Here is a 19,049-nt window from a genome sequence, read left to right as displayed (position 1 = left end):
TCTGAATGAGTGCAGCACACACACTGGGGCTTATTCTAGTCCTGCACACAGGCAGCAGACTGTGTCCACCATCCTCTCCATGACCCGCCCATCCGCCGCCGCTGCCTGAGCCAGGTCAGGTGTTCGTGCTGCAGCTACGTAAGCTCCGTGTTTGGGGAACTGCTTGGATCTAGTGTGCGGGACAGACCCGGTCGAGGCCATGCTCAGACGGATACTTCAGATGGTAAGAGACCGGTGCGACGGACTCAACCGTGTCGCCGCGGTTCTTTGCTGAAAACCGAATCGTTTTCCTCGGAGACGCGGGGCCTGTCCCTGTCTGTTTTCATGGCGGGGACGCGCGTTTTGACGAGCTCTGCGTCGCGGGATGGGCGGGGGTTACAGGTTTTAGCCAAAGGGAGTCGCCCGATTGGAACAGCCCCGCCACCCCGTCTGATTGCAGTCAGCATATCAAGCGCTCCTTACGTGGGATTGACACAGCTAGCCACCAAATGCTAACACGGCTCGTTTGATTGATGCTACCCTTGGCAGAGATGTAGCGAACACATAACACACCAGTTAATCAATTAGCGAACCCGTCCACCCTCAGGCTGAGCCGGGTAAAGAATAGCTCGGCTGGCTCAGCACCTCGGTCACTGAGGCGGGTTATCTTCCGTTTGCTAGCTGTGTTATAGCGGCAGGTTAATTCATCGTCCAGTCGTCACATGCTAACATTGACGTTAGCATCAGACTGTTGTGAAGTCCTGTGTCAGCAGCTTCGCGTTAACAGGTGAAATACCTGTTTTAATCAATACGACTCATACTGACGTGAATAGTCACATGGTTGTCTGGCTAAAACACCAACTTGTCACTAAGGTTACAAGTGGGAGTGAGAGAGGTTAGCTACCCAGCTAGCTTCCCCACAGGACTACGTTTACCGTCATGCATTGCCAGCAGCAGTATTGTGTACACTTTCAATTCCTGGCCTGGTGACCAGGAAAATCCACATTTCAACACTTTCCGTTTCGATGAGGAATCATGAGGCTGCGAGCTGTTATCTGAGAGGGATTAGGACTGAAAGGGTTTAGGGACATGAATCAATATAAAAACATTTCATTTCAGTTGGTTGGATTCATTTTAAAGACTAGTTAGACTAGCGTACTAGTAGTTAACAACACATTATCATGGACAGAGGAGCTTGTAGGACACAATCTGACTTAAACAGGACACGTGTATGACCATCTGTCCTTCATGTAATGTTGATCCACTGACCTGGGGTCATGTATGGTCACAGACACTCCTCCTGCTGCTGTAGACCACACTGCCAAGATAATGATTACAAATGATTTTATGACTGTGTCACCTTTGAACAACAGTCACAACAGCTCTCTACCTATTTCATAAGCTTCAACTTCTTAATAGGTCCTGTGTTGAAGTAAATATTGTAGAGAATTGGCTTATTTGGATTAGGGCTGGGCATTAAAACAATATCAATAATTATTGCTGAATAATCTTCATCAACAGTTAAACAACACATGTTCAGTCCACTGTACATGGATTTATTGCTTGTGCATTGAACAGGCTCAGTCAGGAAGTACAACACAGAATAGCTCGATGCAGATTTGTTTAAAACAACCCTCACTCAGGAGCAAAGATCGGTCTTTAAACCGATAATATATAATAATGTGACATTTATCGGGGGAATCGTTGATATTAATTGTTATTATATTTGTTATCTGGATATAATTATTGCCCATATTGCCCAGCCCTAATTTTCATTTCATTTAATATTATTATTATTAATATTATTATTTAGTCTGTCCAGGGCTGTTTCATGTTATTTATGTAGCGTGTTTGAATAAGGTCCACTTTGTTCCATGATGTAAACGTTCCACCTGCCTGGTGTTTATCCACCTCAACCCTCCTGTAGGCTCTGACATGATTGGTTCAAAGTGCTAAAAGTCCCCTCTCTCAACACACAGGTCCACACACACACACACACACTCACACTCACATATTTTGACCTAGTTCATTCATGCAGACAAACACCAGCCCAAACAAACCCTTTTTGTGAATGGGTCAGCAACTTCACATCCACCCCATGTGTTTGCACTTCAGGACAGTGGATTTAGCTGATTCCTGGTGAACACTTCCCAACCTACTCCTGAGTTGTATAGAGAGTCTTTTTGTTCTTGTTCCTTTCCTGTTTCATTGCCTGGGTGTGCTCTTTAACAGAGCTTGGCCAACGGCCTGTTACATGACCAACAGTATTTGGAAGACTGCGGTAAACAAAAGCCAAAGACCAACCAGGGAATTACAGCATATTAATTTCAAAAAAGTCATTTATTGTTTAATCACAAAGTTCAACTGGAACAGAGAACACCTGAGGTTACACAGTTATCTAGAATGTCTAACAGCGTGTTAGTCATTGTGCTTGTTCAAACGATATATGAACTTTCTAAATATGTACACAAAAAGTGAATTCAAAAGCAACAGGGTGGAGAAGTCGGGTCAAGGACACAAAAGTTCCGCAGCAGTGAATATTAGGTATAAAAATGTAACAAATATTTGGCAAAGCCCTAAAACCGGCCTGATCAGACTGTCTTTAAATACAGTGGATGTGTGAGGAGACCAGAGGCCTGTGAACACACAGATGTTAGACACTATGCACACTTTTGCCTGGGTGCTTCACCAGCTGCAGCTTTGTACAAGTTGGAAAAAACTGCATGTGGATTCTTCCTCACACATTACTCTTTCCAAATTTATATTTGTGCATTTATCATCATCACTATTTATAATAATTTTTTACTTCTCTTCCTAACTCTGTGTTGTGCAGTTCTAACAAGGCAATTTCCATACATGAATATTGTGTTGTTACCGATTCTAATTATCCAGTTGTAAATAATACAGGCAAAGAGCACACGCATCAAATTATTGAATAGTGTAATATATAATGTGTCTATTTATTTGTTTTGATTATTTTATTTTATTACACACAAAATAAATACAAAATACATAAATCAAATATTAAAAATGTGTGTAAGGTTTGGTAGAAACCAGTAATTGCTTATATGTAAACCACACCCAAATATAACCAAAAATTAAATACAAAACAAAAAAAAACTTCAGTACAGTTTATATATTAGTATAAAAGACACAATTTCACATATAATACATGTTGTATACATAATTACATATAAGAGAAATTTGAGAACTAAAAACAGGGATTTAAAAATCATTCAGAAAATAATCTCCCCATTACTTTACTGCTTCTCTCAAGAAACCAGGTCATTATGCAGTATTTTATAAATATTTTTTCCCATTCCACTTGAGCTGTCTCAGACCTTTGTTTATAGTGTTTATAAACTGAGTGTATATATGTTTATACATTCAGAGTAATCATGTCTTTTTTCTACTCTCCAGACTCCTGGGAAGGGAGGCTCCCAGAATGCAGAGTCAGAGCAACCCACCACAGACCTTAACCACGATCAGACGTCTGAGGTAACACGGATGTTTTGGTTTTGCATATTAATAACTGGCCTGTTTTTCTACCCTGCAGTCAGAGGTGCTGAATCGAAGCTGTCTGATAAGTTATCATGGTTGATTCTCATGGTGTGTTTCTGTATCCAGGGCTTCATCTGTCCTCAGTGCATGAAGTCGCACAACTCTGCAGAGGAGCTGTTCAAGCACTACGAGCTGTTCCATGATACCGGAGACCTCCCCGCTCACATGGCCCCCACTCGGTGAGACAGATATTTATGTTACATAAATTGTGACGTAGTGTCTGACGTCATTGTGCACTTTACAGAATTTTACTTTACTGTATTTTTGTAAGTGGACTTTTTTCTCCATTTAGGGAAGACCTTACAATGCTGCGGCAAGAAGTTCAGGACCTGCATACTTCTCTCAAGGTATGGTTGAGTTCTGTGGCTGTTACAGATGTGTGTAAACGGATGGGTTAATACAAAGACTCACTGTGTGTGTGTGTGTGTGTGTGTGTGTGTGTGTGTGTGTGTGTGTGTGTGTGTGTGTGTGTGTGTGTGTGTGTGTGTGTTTTCATTTTATTAGGAGGAAAGGTGGTTCTCTGGAGAGCTCAAGAAGGAGTTAGATAAAGTCCAAGGACACCTGAAGCAAGTAATTCCACCAAGATATTTAACATGATACATTATGAAGCTTTCTGAATATACAACTGCTTAATAAGACATAATGGTGATGCCAGCTCTTACTGTACATGCTCCTCTCCTTCGTCTTTCACAGAATGATGGACAGGTGACCTCAGAGGATGAAGGTTAGTGGTTTTCTATTTAGAATACCTCTGACAAAAATAAAACAGTGTCAGTTTCAAAACAAAATGTGTTGCTTTTCTTCCCACAGTCCTTGAAAAGAAGCTGAATGAAGCAGAGACAGAAAAGTTTAACATCAAGCAGATGAAAGACCTGTTTGAGCAGAAGGCTGCACAGCTGGCCACGGAGATAGTAGGTCAGTGTTGGTCCAGACAAGTGGAAGGCCTGTGTCTCCATCATTTAACAACTGAAGTACTATTTTACCACTGTTCAACTCAATCCACCCACTGTCCTTTATGCAGTCGTGCATAAATTGTTGGCACAGATCTTCTATTTGATTCTGTGAACTTTTCCCCCTATTCAGTTAGGGAAATTGTTAATCAAGTGTATATCTGTTGTTTTTGTATTGAATAATATTCAATGAGATTGCTTTGGATTCTTGTATGAAACAGATTTAAAGTCCCGTTATGATGAGGAGAAGAGCCTAAAAGAGGCGGCGGACCAGAGGCTGGCCAATCTGACAGAACATCTGCAGAAAGAGACGCAGGAGAACGAGGGACTCAAAACAGAACTGGTACAACACACACTTCAAGTCTCTGTTGCTATGTATACTCTTTTTATTTGGCTTGACAGACGTACTTTGGAGTTTGAAAGAAATCAGTTTGGCTCTGAGCTCTGTGCTGAATCGACACTGCTCCTATTCAGATAGTCCTCTCATCGTTGTTATAGAAACACAAACAAGAACTTTATCCAAAGAATTTATATCAAAAGAGCAAAAGGTTACTTTAAACTAGCGTACCCAGTCAGACACACTCACCTGTTATCTGATCTGAAATGTTCTTAACTATTCAGAGTGGTTTAAAAATACTCCCCATAAATTGAGTGTAGTGCTAGAATTGAGAGCCCCTACTGATTTTTCCATCTGTTGCTTGAATTTAATGGAATGTCTGAAGGCTCCTATATACACCTGAGCACCTCAGCCATTCCTCAGGACAGAGAGTTTTGATTTGTCTCAACACCAAAACATCTTAAACTGGAGGTAAAACGCAGAGTTTCGAACTCATCTTTCTGCCACCCAATCTTCCTGTCTTCAGCCTCTGCTCTGCCCCCTAGCTGCAGCGACCGGGAGTGGAGGACGTGGAGGTCCTGCAGAAGGAGCTTATACAAGTGCAGACGTTGATGGACCAAATGACGCGTGAGAGGGAGGACGAGTCTGACCGCCTCAAAGGCCAATACGAGCAACTGCAGGCTAATTACACTACCTCAGAGGTGAGGAGGGCACTTGATATAATGTCATGAAGGTCAAGTGTAGCTCTGCTGATTGAAGTTTAGGTTTTACAAGCGCATAGATGTGCACAATGATTCCCACAGTTTACATAATCATCTATAGCACTATCGTTCTGAATTAAAATATAGTCTAGTGTAGTTCTGATTGTACCCCCTTTCCATTTTACCCCCCGATCTTTAGATCCTTATTGAAAACTAGCTGTGGAATAACTTGTGAAATAATGTGGAACTACTGTAGGTATGTCATATCAGAGAACTTTGTTCCTAATTCTAATTAATTAATATCTGGTGAATAATTCAGCTTAATTTCCTGCATTTTTGATCCCTGAACAAGAGAAGTATTTATAAGTCTCTGTCAGGCAGCTCCAGGCCTCTTCCTGCACATCTCTGCAAATTATCTCAAAGCACAGATTCATGTTTTCTGAACAATAAGAAACCACATTGTAAAAAATATTTGAAAACTGTCTGTCTTTTTTTAGATTACACAGCAACGTAAAGATGTAATTACCAAGTGGTTTTGGTGCAGTCCTGATCATTATCTGTATTTAATTTCCATGATATGAATTGATGCAATCAGTGGTCTTCAGGTCAGACAGGGAAATGTCAGAAAGACATCTAAAAATGTAAGGTTAACAGATAACACCATATTCAGCCGCATGCATCGTAGGCGGCTGCAACTGTACACAGGAAGAACATCACACCATCTCTTATTTTGTATAAAACATTGTAGCAGCTGTGTGGTACAGACTTGCCTCCTGCTGTTGTGTGGTGACTTACCTTTGGTCGTGTCTCTCTTTCCCTTTCCTTCTGCCTCTCACATAATCCATCCCTCTGCAACACTTAACTCTTTCCTCAAGATCCGTAAACTGGAGGTAAAACACGTCGTTTCCAGTTGGCCCCAAATTCCCTTTCATCTTTTTGAGTTTCACCAACGTTTTTAGAGATTACATTTTTTTTTTTTACGTTATATAAACTCTTTTGTTGGGTTTTTGTGTGACTCATGCCTGATTATTTTTAACCCATAGATATATATTTTTAATACATCTTTTTACTTCTGTTTCAGTCCTTCACAGTGGTGCTTCACTTCCATTATTGTTCAATAGAATTCCCTGCAGAAAGACTGTAATGCTCCTGTCTATTTTATTGCAGTTGACCATATCCCAACTAAAAGCAGAGCTGGAGAAGGGTCCGCAAGAAGCAGCCGTCTACACCCAAGAGATCCACCAGCTGCAGAGCAATCTGAATAATCTGCAGCAGCAAAGCCAGGTAACACACACCCAAACACACACCCAAACACACACACTGCCAAAACCAAACAGCTACAGTTGATATTGTTATGTGACAGTGTTGCCCGATATGCATCAGGATTTACTTTTACTAACAAGCCTTGCCAAGTCTCCCTTAAACACAGCAGCCCTCTCACTTTCAGTAGCTGTTCTCTGTCAGCTCTGTGTTCCTCAGAATCTGGTCTGATCACAATACCCAGGTGTCATCGGTTTTCTTTTGCAGCTGCGACATTAAAATGACAACAATTTCACAGAGCTCTATATTTAAACCAAAAGGGGGGCGTCTCTGCCATGCCAGCTATGCCAGTTGGGGTGAAATACAAATATAGGTAACTTCACTGGTGCAATGGGAACTGAAAGCACTGGTCTCCTGCAAGATTAAATCCTCCCACACCCGACACGTCAGTGCCCTCCCAGCCAAATAGGTTTCTGGGTAAAAGGAGAGGGTTACAAAAATGGATCTTCAGTGCCGTGCCCCTCTCTTAGCTTCTGCCCGGAACAGGATACCCTGAGACCTGATGCAGATACAAAACAGTGAAACACAGACGGTCAGGACTAAGAATAGACAGTCAAAGCACCAATTAGGATTTTCATAGGTCAGTAACACAGCAGGAAGCTGTGACAATGACAAAATGACAGGGCTGTGAGAAAGAGAGGGAGAACAAAAAGAGGAGGGCAACGCACAAAGTTTACTGGGAAGGTTGTTAATGTTGGCCAGCTGCTGTGTTGGCCCGCTGAGGTTTATTGAATGTCTGTGAAGTCCAGGTGCCCTGTCACACTCCTTAGTTAGCAGCATGCTCCTCTATTAACAACATTTTGTTCTTTATCACCTTGTTGCCAAGTTTAATACCGTGCTGTGCAAATACGCCAGTTTTCCAAGTCATAAACCTTCCAGTAGAAATGCCACACCTTCGGCCGACAGGCAACTGTTCTTTTCCATTGCTTATATCACACGTGTTGGTGTTTGTGCCTTGTTGCAGCTACAATCACACCAAGTGTGTTAATACAGAATGGTTATTGGTTCTTCGTGGCTTAATTAATGACTCAAACAATTCCTGATTCACTTTTTCAATGCTGTCAATCTTTATCCCAATTCAAGAGAGCCCGGTCCCCCAGACAGCAAAAAATATCAGAAAGCTGTTTTGTAAAATTATATAGAATAAAACATTATTTAATTTTGCTGTTTATTATTTTTTGTGTATTATTTGTTTCCTGGCTTTCAAGCTCATTCAGGGCCATCTTTCATCCATACTTCTGGTCAACCAGTGGTCATGTGACTGATATTGTCTTGTCATCTCCCTCTCCAACAGAGCCTGTCTGAAAAACTGGCACGTAAGGAGAAGGAGCACCAGCAACTGGAGGAGAGTCTGGGAGCTGAGAAAGCTGCCAAGAAGGGAGTCCAGGGCAGCCTGAGGGAAAGAGAGCAGGAGGTCCAAGAGCTCCAGGCTCGGGCCTCCGGGGCTGAGGCCTCTCTGCACAAGACCCAGACAGAGCTTGGAGAGAGAACTGAGGAGGTGACAAAGCTGAAGAGTGAGATTGGTCAGATCGAGGTGAAGCATGCAGAGCTGAAGGTTGAGAGGAAACAGCTCAACCAGCAAAGGGAAGAAAAAGAGAGTCAAGGTGCTCAGCAGCAGACCGAGATCAGTCAGGTGAGTTGTACTCATAAAGGAGACAAACACATGACTGCATGTAGGACAACAAGGCAAATTATATAGAAAGGATTTTTATCTTTGCTTAAATGTTTCAGTTTACTTTTACTCAAATCAGCCAAACAGAATCTCAATCGACATTTACATCTCTGCACAAAGGCAACTATTCAGTGTTCTCTTCACCATGTCAAAAACAAAGTATATGTCAGCACTAATTGAGAAACCCAGTAGTTTTTCAGCCATTCAAGAATGAAACAAAAGAACTAATCACGCTAATCCTAGTTTTGTAAAAATTCACAATAACCGAGTCAAAAAATACATCACAAATCCAGTAGCGTTAAAAACTAATGTGAAAGAGGATTCCCGATGTCCATATCCTTCATCATAGTATTTAACGTATTTCTTGCCTTTGTCACCTTTTCTTCTCCGTCTTAATCGTCACCCCTCTCTCTGCACTCCTCTTAGCTTCACGCCAAACTTCTGGAGGCAGAGCGACAGCTGGGCGAGGTGCAAGGTCGTCTGAAAGAACAGAGGCAACTGTCTGGAGAGAAACTAAAAGACCGCGAGCAGCAGTCAGCCGACCTGCAGCTTAAACTCTCCCGTGCAGAAGAACAGGTTGGTGTCAGATGAAACTTTAAATGGTCGCTGCGGGGACACTTAATTAATGCAGCAGAACAGTCAGAACATCTGTGCAATAAGGTGTCGCTCGTAAGATGTGATAGACGCTGTGAGACCTGCAAATGTTACTAAAACTGAAAGAGGAGTGATTTAAAAGCAAGTCAATCAATGACCTGTAGTAAGATTCACAAAATTACTATGATATCAACAATAACTCCAGGTTTATGGTAGAAACAATGTGGTTTCCATTTTCAGCTGAAGGAAGGTGCCAGTAAGAGCACAGACCTGCAGCACCAGCTAGAGAAAGCCAAGCAGCAGCACCAGGAGCTCCAGGCGCTGCAGCAAAACACAAACGGCAAACTCCGCGAAGCACAGGTCTGTTCACAGGACACATCCTCACATCAGGATTAGATAATAATAGAAGTGAATATGAAGCCAAGAGAAGCTGTGCAGAACAGTGAGTTTTAAAATCACTAAGAGGTCCTCTTTGGAATAATGTGTGACATAGTCTTATACTAAGTTATTCAGCTCCTGCTCTTGTGTGCCAGTGCTTCAGAATAAAGAAACTGGTAAAACTACATAAAACTTCCTCCTTTTTTGACTTTTCTTCATTCTGTAGAACGACCTGGAGCAGGTGCTGCGTCAGATTGGGGATAAGGACCAGAAGATCCAGAACCTGGAGGCTCTGCTGCAGAAGGGTAAAGATATCGTGAGCCAACTGGAAACCGAAAGAGAAGACTTATGTGCCAAGATCCAGGCCGGGGAGGGAGAGACGGCTGTGCTGAACCAGCTGAAAGAGAAAAACCACGCACTACAGGAACAGGTGGCTGAAAGCACAGACACCTACTCAAAGTTTACTTCCACTTTTTGGTTTTGAAAAAGTGAAATGACAACAGACAAATCCCCCTCAACCCCTCGTCAGTCACATTAACTCTGTATGTGTGGATCTTAAGGTGACGCACTTGACAGACAAACTGAAGAACCAGTCGGAGAGCAACAAGCAAGCCCAGGATAACCTACACAAGCAGGTCCAGGAGCAGAAGACTCTGCTGCGTTCGGCCCAGGACCGAGCCCACACCCTGGAGACGTCAGTCACCGAGGTCACCACCCAGCTCACAGACAGCAAGGAGAAAGTCGCCCAGCTGGACTCCCAGGTAAGCCTCTACATGAGCATGTCTGTGTAATACATGATAAATACAAGATGGTGGTTTCATTGAAAATGCTGCTCTAAACAGAGTATGTTCTTTTTGATTTACATTTTTTGATGGTGAGAATAGAAGTGAAAGGTTTTGTTGGTTTGTTTTCTTGCAGCTGAAGGCAAAGACAGAAATGTTGCTGTCTACCGAGGCGGCTAAAGCTGCACAGAAGGCCAACCTGGAAAACAACGTGGAGACTGCTCAGCATGCACTGCAGGATAAGCAGCAGGTGAGCTTCCGCTGCAGTGTCCCATGTCATACTCCATATTCCTCTCGCCCCTTCACTTCACTCAAGCCCTAAATTCTCTGTGCTGTGTTTTCCCCTACCCTCCTGACTTATTTATCACTCTTATCCCAAACCCTCGCTTGTCTTCTTGTGTAGGAGCTGAATAAAGTTCAGAAGAAGGTGGAGGAGCAGGTCCAGAGGCTCAAGGAGAGGCAGGAGCAGTGCACGCAGCTGGAAACGGGTCTTAAAGAATTCAAAGACAAACTGCTGGCCTCAGAGCAGAGTGTAGAGCAGCTGGAGGGGCTAAATAAGGTTTGAGTCTTAATAGAGGGACTAATATGGGAACTAAAGAGCCCAGTGACTGTTCTTTCTAATGTCATGAGTATGAATACATTTATTTTTTATGTGAATTTAATGTTTTACATTGACAGAAATTGGAGTCACAGGTCGGGGAGATGCAGGCTACACGTGATCAGGCACAGCAAGAAGTTGAGAAGTTGCAGAAGGAAGGGTCAGAGGTTAAACGGAAAGCTAAGGAGCTGCAGCGCTCACTGGAAACAGAGAAAACAGGGTGAGATAGAAGTGTTCTGATGCACTGGTTTTGAAAATAGTTCATCCTCTCAAGGGATATTTTGTTTATTTTACTATATTTTAAATGAATTGTTCCGCTGTTAAGGGCTACTACGCTACAAGAGGAGTTAAAGAAGCAGGCGGCGGCTTTGAGCGACACCCAGCAGCAGCTGCAGTGTTGTGAGCAGGATAAAGCTGCTCTGAAGGTGAACCTGGACAAGGTGACACAGGAGGGAAAGACTCAGCATGCAGAGCTGGACAGAAAATCTCAGAGTCTGGCAGCAGAGCTACAAAAAGCCCAACAGGAGAAGGAGGCTCAAAGGAAGGAGCTTGGCTCTACTCAGGAGAACCTAGGAAAGGGTAGAAAGGCTCTGAAAGAGAGTCAGAGTCAACTGGACACAGAGAGGAAGAGCCATAAGGCAGCCATGGAGGAAAAGGTAGGTTCAGTTTCCTGAAGACAGGGATAAATGCAGCTCAGAAACATATGATCAATAATCACATTCATCTGTCTCAACCCTCAGGAAACGTCCAACGAGAAGGCCCGACAGGAGCTTCTTAAGAATAATGAGATCATTACCAAGACATTGAAAGAATCTAAAGAACAGTTGGAGCAGATGAGAGAGGTAAGCTTCTGCGGAAAAAAGACAGAGCATTAATGTTTTAAATGCAACACCTTAAGAACAATTTTTTTGTCTAAAAATGATCAGGCAGAGAAAAAGCTGAAAGGCCAGCTGAGCTCGGTAGAGAAGCAACAGTCAAAGACTCAGGAGACACTGAAGGAAAAGGAGAATGAGCTGGAGAAGCTGCGGGCACAGCTGAAGACAGCCCAGGGGTCCTTTGAGGAGGAGATGAAGAAACTGAGCAGACAAGTGACAGAGTCACAGGAAGTCAATGCCAAGAAAGTAAGTAGCATTTTGTTTACAACTGTTTTACAGAACCCCATACATACAGTTACTGGTTTAAATGATTGATATAAACTGTATTTTCCACAGGCTTGTTGTAAAGGGAATCGTATAATGATATTCTTCTTCTATATATATATATGTGTGTATATGTTTCTAAACGTGTGTATTGGCCTCTTTATCTCCAGGCAGAGGAGGAGAGTCAGCTGAGGGCCCAGGTGTCGGCGGTCGGCCAGGAGCTGACCTCTGAGAAGAGCCAAGTGGCCGAGCTGCAGAAGAGCTTGGTGCAAAGTCAGGAAGGTCTGACTAAGCTTCAGTCCGACTTCTATGGCAAAGAGTCTGAGGTCTCCTCTCTACGTCAAGACCTCAAGGTACGTTAATGCAGGAAGGGAAGGAGGAGCTACAGGCTGATAATGACGTGATCTAAGGAGGTTATGTTACAAGTTGAATTGATAGAGATCAACGTCTGAAACTCTTTTGCGGCGCTCTCACAAGGTCACTTCTCGTTTTTAATGATTTATTTTCTCACCCACACTAAGGCTACGTTAGTTAGTGACTTTTGACCTCTCTGTTACTGAAGGCGTCAGAAGACAAGTTGGGTGTAGCCCAGGAGGAGCTGGCTGCTAACCGAACCCATCAGACCGGTTTGGAGGCTCAGATCCAGGAGCTGAAGACGAGTCGCGGCTCGTTGGAGCAGGAGCTCACCAAACAGGAGCAGAGGCGCCACCAGCAGGAGCAAACACTAAAGGAGCTACAGAAGCAACAGGTCAGTCAAAAACGGATTCACACACATACACACTTGACTTTATGTGATAAGGTTAATAAATTCTGAATTTTACCCGCTCGCCCAGAATCACACGAAGGAGGAGCTGGAGAAGGAGAAGAGCAAAGTGGAGGAGCTGAACAAAGCCAAGAGTGTCCTGGAAAAGAGTAACAGCAAGTTAACATCCGAGTTGAAAGCACTAACAGAGAAGAGTGAAAAGGTCAGTTCCACCATGTTTGTTTTTATATCAGGGAGAAGAGAGAATTTTCATTTCAAACTACACCTCAGAAAAGTCCTTAATATTACAACTGTTAAAGCTCCTGTGAGCAACGACCACAGTTTGATCTCATTCTGACTTGACCTGCTTCCCATGCTTGTGTCTTACATAAACAGCTTAACTCGGGGACACTGCAGGTCATCAGGGCCACATTCTTCAACGCTATAACTGAGCATACTGGAATTGACAATTTGACACGTCTGAGAAATTAAAACTAAGCCTTATAATTGATCGGAAGCAGTTGTCAGAGCAAGAATTTCCCCAAGATCAAATCAGCTCAAACCGTTTCAAATCTACAATCACATTGTTCATATGTGAGGCACTTTTTTTTTCCTTAACCAAACCAAATACCCACCAGTTATGCCTGTGGTTTCTTATCTGTTAATTTTCAGGAGCTGGGGGAGCTGCGAGAAGCCAAACAACTGTTGATCCAGCAGAAACTGGAGTTGCAAGGTCAGGTGGAGGCGGCACAGGGAGCACTGGAGCAAGAGCAGAAAAAGCATCAGGCCACCACGGACAGCAGGAGCCACAGGGAGGAGCAGCTCCTCACCAAAACCAACGCTGTCCAGGATCAGCTGGTAGACCATCCTCACCAAATTTAATTTGATTTAGCAGATTAAATATCATTTTCCTTATGATTTCCTTTTTTGTGATATGATCATTGTCTCTAATAAAGGCTGCAGAGAAGCGAGCCAGAGGGGAGCAGGTGAAGCTCAGAGAGGAGGCTGAAGCCAAGCTGGGCGTGCAGGTGACGGCGCTGAATGAAAACGTGGCCACGCTGAAGAGAGAGTGTCAGGGCAGCCAGAGGAGAGTCGGTGAACTGGAGAAGCAGACGGACGAGCTGAGAGGAGAGATCGCCGTGCTGGAGGCCACCGTCCAGAACAACCAGGACGAGAGGCGGGCTCTTTTGGAAAGGTGTGTTGATATTTGTTCCTTGGACTAACTGGTTTTTACTCTTTTAATTCATTCTATAAATCTTAAAAAAGGTTTGGAATGTGCTCTCTGAAATGGAAAGCAGCAGCAGGAAGCTTTGATTCTGTCTGAGTTGGTTACTTGAGAAAGTTCCTCAGACGTTTCTTTTCCTGAGATGCAAAATATGGCTCTAACATGCAGCGGTGTTTGAGAGTGGCAGGAGAGAAGCTGAGAAAATCTCAATGGGCAAATTTAAAAAAACTAAAAATGTAGATAGTTAGAAATAGAATAGATAATTTGTACATATTTCTGTAATTTTTATTATATATTATGTTTGATTGACAGACCTTTTAGTCCTGATGTGTTTCAGCATTAACTCCTTATCTCAACTTCTAATAGCACAATTGATGAGTTACCTCTAAAAACATGCATTCATCTCTTAACTGTCAATACTGAAAAATTAACGGTTATTTTAATTTGATGTTGAGCAAATGTCCCATTGTTTCATGCTGAAGTGAATGGGTGTAATGTGATGTAAAGTGAGGCAACCACCTGCTAACAAACCACTGTGGTGAATAAACAATCAAGCAGTTGGGATCATCATTAGTCCCCTAAGTCCTAAACATAGTTCTGTGGTGGTGGTAGGAAATTCTCCCGAGCCACTAATTAACATGAGCACACACACACACACACACACACACACACCAACGCTCTGCGGTTGTGTTTCAGGTGTGTCAAGGGAGAGGGTGAGATAGAGAAACTGCAGGCCAAGGTGGTAGAGATGAGGAGGAAGGTGGACGACACGACGGCAGCCATGCAGGAGCTGGGCAGAGAGAACCAGTCGCTGCAGGTCAGTCGCAAAACTACAGACATCGAAAAATATTGTCTGTATGTTTATGTAGCGGTGATGTACAACAGTTAGTCAGTAGTTTGTCACAGAGGAAAGTCGAATATTGTCTGTATGTTTATGTAGCGGTGATGTACAACAGTTAGTCTGTAGTTTGTCACAGAGGAAAGTCGAATGTTGTCTGTTCCTTATTCTCAGATCAAGCAGTCCCAGTCTCTGACCAGGAAGTGGGCCGAGGACCATGAGGTGCAGAACTGCATGGCCTGTGGGAAAGGCTTCAGTGTCACTGTCAGGAAGGTAAGAATAAAGTTTCCTTCGAGATGTTTTTGTTTTTACATCAAAAGGACATAATATCTGTTTCCTTCCTTCCAATTTCTTGCAACTGATTGATCGTTGCCTTTTATCTCTCCTCTTCCTCCTCTTCCTCCTCTGTGAACATCCAGCACCACTGCCGACATTGTGGGAATATTTTCTGCGGCGAGTGTTCAGCGAAGAACGCCCTGACGCCGTCCTCTAAAAAGCCAGTACGGGTGTGTGAGACATGTTTTGAGGAGCTCCAATGCTGATTCCCCTCATCGGTTCTACCTAACCCCAACACCCCCACCCCCTACCCTTCCCTCCGCTCCGTCCCTCCTCGTACCTACTCCAGCGGGCAGAAGGCGGCGTGTCTTTGTCGTATTTACTGTGCACTATAAAAGGACAGACTCCCCACCTGCATGCGACTTGTGGCTCTGGCGCGGAGGGAAGTGACCGAGGGGAGCCACGTGACGAGATGGCGTGGGATTTGGGTCGGGACTGTCTGTATCTGTTTTTGTGCCTTTGCTCCTCCTGTGGACTGCCAGAGAGCGGAGACAGCGAGAACTAAACGCCATCCATCTCTTTTACGTTCGCGTTCACATCTCCATCTTTGTTTGGCTTCATCAGCGCGACTGCGAGGTGGCTGCTCTTGTACATTGTGATACGTCTGAAGGCGAGAGAGGTCAGCGTGAGTCTGAGAGAGTGAATGAGGAAGTAACTATGGTAACGGTGATGTTGAAAATCACTGCTGCCCTACAAAGGTATATGCAGGTAACTTTTATGTCCCAAAAATATAATATCTGTAAATGTAATTAAAAATACAACTGTAAAGATTTTCTGTGTATAACTCAATATTCACATCAAATTGATCACTAACTAAATAATCAGTTTTTTATAGTTAAACCCAAGTAATATGATGATGAAAATATTTTTGTAAAATGTTTCGGTTAAGCGGACAGACTGTAATTTACAACAGAGTATTAGAGCCATTTGAAGAAAAACTAATCCAGAGAGTTTGAGTTTAATGTCGTATTTGTACGAGAATGAATTAAAAAAGAATTAGGAAAGAAGCAGCAAGCAGAACCTGTTCTCCAGATCTACTCCTTCTGGATCCAAAGTCTGAAACCGATCTCATTGTTTCGTGAGATTTCAGATTTGTGTTGCCTCTACGTGCCTCTAATTCTCTGTTGTAATAGTTAATTTGTGAAACGCAGATTTCATCTCATTTGGCAGTAAAAACAAAGTTAACAGTTAGACAGCTGCTGTTAGAATTTGAGGTTTGTGGACAGGGTTTCATGTACATCCATGTTGTGTACACGCACATGAGTAAATGTGGACACTGTACAGTAGTACACAGTGAAAAGGGAGGAAATGACAGCTTGAGATTTTTCTCTGAGCATTTTGTTTTGATTGAGTCTCGAACAGTAAAAACTGTTTTTTTTTTTTTAAAAAACCTTTTAAAGAAAACACGCCATCTGTCAGTTTATGCACCAGCGATTTTCTGTACATAACTCGATGTCAAATCAGTTCCTGCATGATTCCTTTGTGTGGCAGCGCGTTAATGAACTAGTGGGAATTAATTAATGTATTTCATGACCAAAGAATGTCTGCAGCAGGAAAACCGGCACGACGAAAAGCCCCGAGTTTTGTTTTTCACATTTCAGTATTTTTCCCGAAGCGTCTCCTTTGGAAGCTTTTGAGTTTTAAATCACAGGGTCTGACATTTTTATCTTGAACAGAAGATACGTGACGATCTGAGAGGCTTTTTTTTGTTTTGTTTTAAATGTACAGTTGTGTTGTTTTCTACAGATTGTGGTGCTTTCTGCAGACTCAGTCATCGAAGGTGTCTGCATGTTGATTTTTTTTTTTAATGTTTTATTTTCTTGCTGCTTGTTTCATCCACACAACAGCCCTGACTACTGCTCAAGGGACGTGTGTGTATGTATGTGTGTGTGTGAGAGCAAAGGGCTGTAGCTGTGTGTGGCATCACTGTAACAGAGTACGTGTGTGTGTTAGTTTTTAGGCCTGCTTGTGCTCGTCTGCTCACATGCATCGTGCGAATGTCGGCCGTTGGGACGTCTGTGCTGCATTCAGGTGCAGTGGCCACCGTCTGCTCTCTGTCCAACATGCCTGCAGCTGAGAACACTGTAAAAGCTCCTTCCTGCTTTGTTTAATTTATATGTGTTGACAGATGTCGGTAAGATCTTTTTGTGCAATTGTCTACAGACCGGAGTGGACGACAACACTGAAAGCCCGGCGACAACGCAGGTTGTTCTGGTTCTGTTATTTTGCAACATGCCGCTTGTTTCAGACTCAGGTTGAACCGAATTTAGATCGATACGCTTTTCCATCTCAGTTGCAAACTCTCAGAAACACCTGCCTCTTTCTTTGCGTCGCCTCACTTTTGTTTCGTCTACCTCAGATTGGCACAGGAACAGCACTATTTCTACACCTGAGATGTCACAGATGTTGTATACTCGCCCGCGTTTGAGGAATTTGATTCATCAACTTGTACAGTCCGGAAAACCTCTAGAGATAATTTGCACCTTACTCTGCTCTGGGCTCGTCCGTACGAGAACCCAGCCACAAACGTTAGGACTTTATTCAGGCTTCAGCGTTTCTAACCCCCGCGATGTACTTTAACCTGCTCATTAATACAAAGTCTGTCATAATTATCTTTGTAAATGTTTGTAATGAAAGAGAAAAAAGGAAAATTATAACACACATGGATGTAGAAACATGAAACTGTGGCTTCATCAGTGTCTTACTCATTTTCTACTAAACGGCATCACAGACATATATACACACACACACACACTGAATAGTGGCCTGCTTCGTGTTGCTGTCAGTTATCGTGCATGATGACTTAACTGGCCTGTGGCTCACACTTAATGTTGTCTCCATGTTTAGACTCATATCTGGTGGTTGCGAGGTTTTGCCTTAGGCCCACGACTCGCCGCACGTGGCCGCTCGCTGCTGGCGGTGACGTGCGGCGAGCGATACCAGAGTCAGGGGTCGAGAGGAATCATGTAATTTATGTTCACATGCACCAGTTGATTTTGTAATATGTCATGACATAAATAAAACCTACAGTATGTTTCTACTTTTGTGTCTTGTTTTGTGCACATACCATTTAAAGTTTGTACAGAAAGGATGAATTTAGCAACCTGATCTATCAATGTTATGGACATTTGTGTGGTTCAGGTCTTTATTGTTTTTCACTTTATATCCATTGTTTTATTTCTGGGCCTCTAATCCTGGATGAAGGTACATGAACTAAATTTAGAGGAAGATTGTCCTAAATCTAGGACAATTTTATATTACACAATTGTAAAGTAATTCTAAATCTCGTTTTCTATATTTCTTTGTATTTGTAGGACCCAAGGTAGAGTTAGGGAGCCAGATTGAAAACATATCTCTGCAAGAGGACACTGACTTTCTTGGGCACAGCAAGAAAAGACAACACTGGTTTGGCAAGATGGGCCCAGGTTCAGATATGTTTGTCCAACAGAGCAGCTTCATGTGAAGACTAAGATTATAATGCTCCTTGTCGACAGCTTAGATTTGGTGCGGGCAACACAGCTTTGAATTTATTGGGCTCAATCAGCTTGGTCTCACTCAAGCATCCGGTGTTAAGAATGAAAACTTCAGCTTAAACCATGTTTCATGAAAAAACTTGATTCCTTCCCCTTTGCAAGACTTTCCCTCACAATCGATACCTAAAGTAAATGTAGACAGACATTTAAATTGAGGATCAAAGTTGATTTGGACAATTTCATCTCCAGGTCCCTTTAGTAGCTGTTGTGGAGCTTTCACTCGCATCACATGATCTTGGTCAGCAGATGGCGCTGTTACCTTATGTCCACTTTTAAGGTCCTCTTGTCCATGCTGATTTTAAAAAATGAGAAAACTGACCCAACTGTGCTGCTGGTGACAAACATGAATAATGGAGTAAAGTGG

The 19,049-nt window shown here is 43.0% G+C and overlaps 1 protein-coding gene across 3 annotated transcripts; it reads left to right on the top strand.

Moving 5' to 3' along the window:
• Positions 1-5: 5 nt before the first annotated feature.
• Positions 6-18,192, top strand: eea1 (early endosome antigen 1). Of its 3 annotated transcripts, XM_035157719.2 has the most exons (30): positions 6-223; positions 3,400-3,477; positions 3,607-3,719; positions 3,833-3,887; positions 4,045-4,110; positions 4,234-4,264; positions 4,351-4,455; positions 4,712-4,833; positions 5,373-5,528; positions 6,404-6,418; positions 6,696-6,812; positions 8,143-8,481; positions 8,947-9,096; positions 9,355-9,474; positions 9,719-9,922; positions 10,053-10,253; positions 10,411-10,524; positions 10,678-10,833; positions 10,953-11,092; positions 11,198-11,528; positions 11,613-11,714; positions 11,799-11,993; positions 12,182-12,364; positions 12,574-12,759; positions 12,845-12,976; positions 13,426-13,611; positions 13,710-13,948; positions 14,675-14,795; positions 14,991-15,089; positions 15,236-18,192. In XM_035157719.2, exons 1-30 carry the CDS (start codon positions 200-202, stop codon positions 15,356-15,358), a joined length of 4,203 nt encoding a protein of 1,400 aa, XP_035013610.2. In that variant the 5' UTR covers positions 6-199; the 3' UTR covers positions 15,359-18,192. The 3 variants fall into 3 exon arrangements, with proteins under 3 accessions (XP_035013610.2, XP_035013611.2, XP_035013613.2); XM_035157720.2 differs by lacking the exon at positions 6,404-6,418; XM_035157722.2 differs by lacking the exons at positions 6-223; positions 3,400-3,477; positions 3,607-3,719; positions 3,833-3,887 and having other exon boundaries at positions 4,047-4,106.
• The last annotated feature ends 857 nt before the right edge of the window (positions 18,193-19,049 follow it).

Source organism: Hippoglossus stenolepis, chromosome 5 (assembly GCF_022539355.2).
Source record: "Hippoglossus stenolepis isolate QCI-W04-F060 chromosome 5, HSTE1.2, whole genome shotgun sequence".
Classification (NCBI taxonomy): domain Eukaryota; kingdom Metazoa; phylum Chordata; class Actinopteri; order Pleuronectiformes; family Pleuronectidae; genus Hippoglossus; species Hippoglossus stenolepis.
The sequence above is the reverse complement of the archived record's forward strand: the minus strand, read 5'-3'. Positions and strand labels throughout refer to the sequence as shown.

What these genes read in the sequence shown, in the direction of transcription:
- eea1 (XM_035157719.2), top strand. Translation starts at nt 200, where the DNA reads ATGCTCAGACGGATACTTCAGATG. An exon ending in ATCTGCAGCAGCAAAGCCAG is followed by an intron (nt 6,813 to 8,142) that starts GTAACACACACC and finishes CCTCTCCAACAG; the next exon opens with AGCCTGTCTGAAAAACTGGC. An exon ending in TAACAGAGAAGAGTGAAAAG is followed by an intron (nt 12,977 to 13,425) that starts GTCAGTTCCACC and finishes GTTAATTTTCAG; the next exon opens with GAGCTGGGGGAGCTGCGAGA.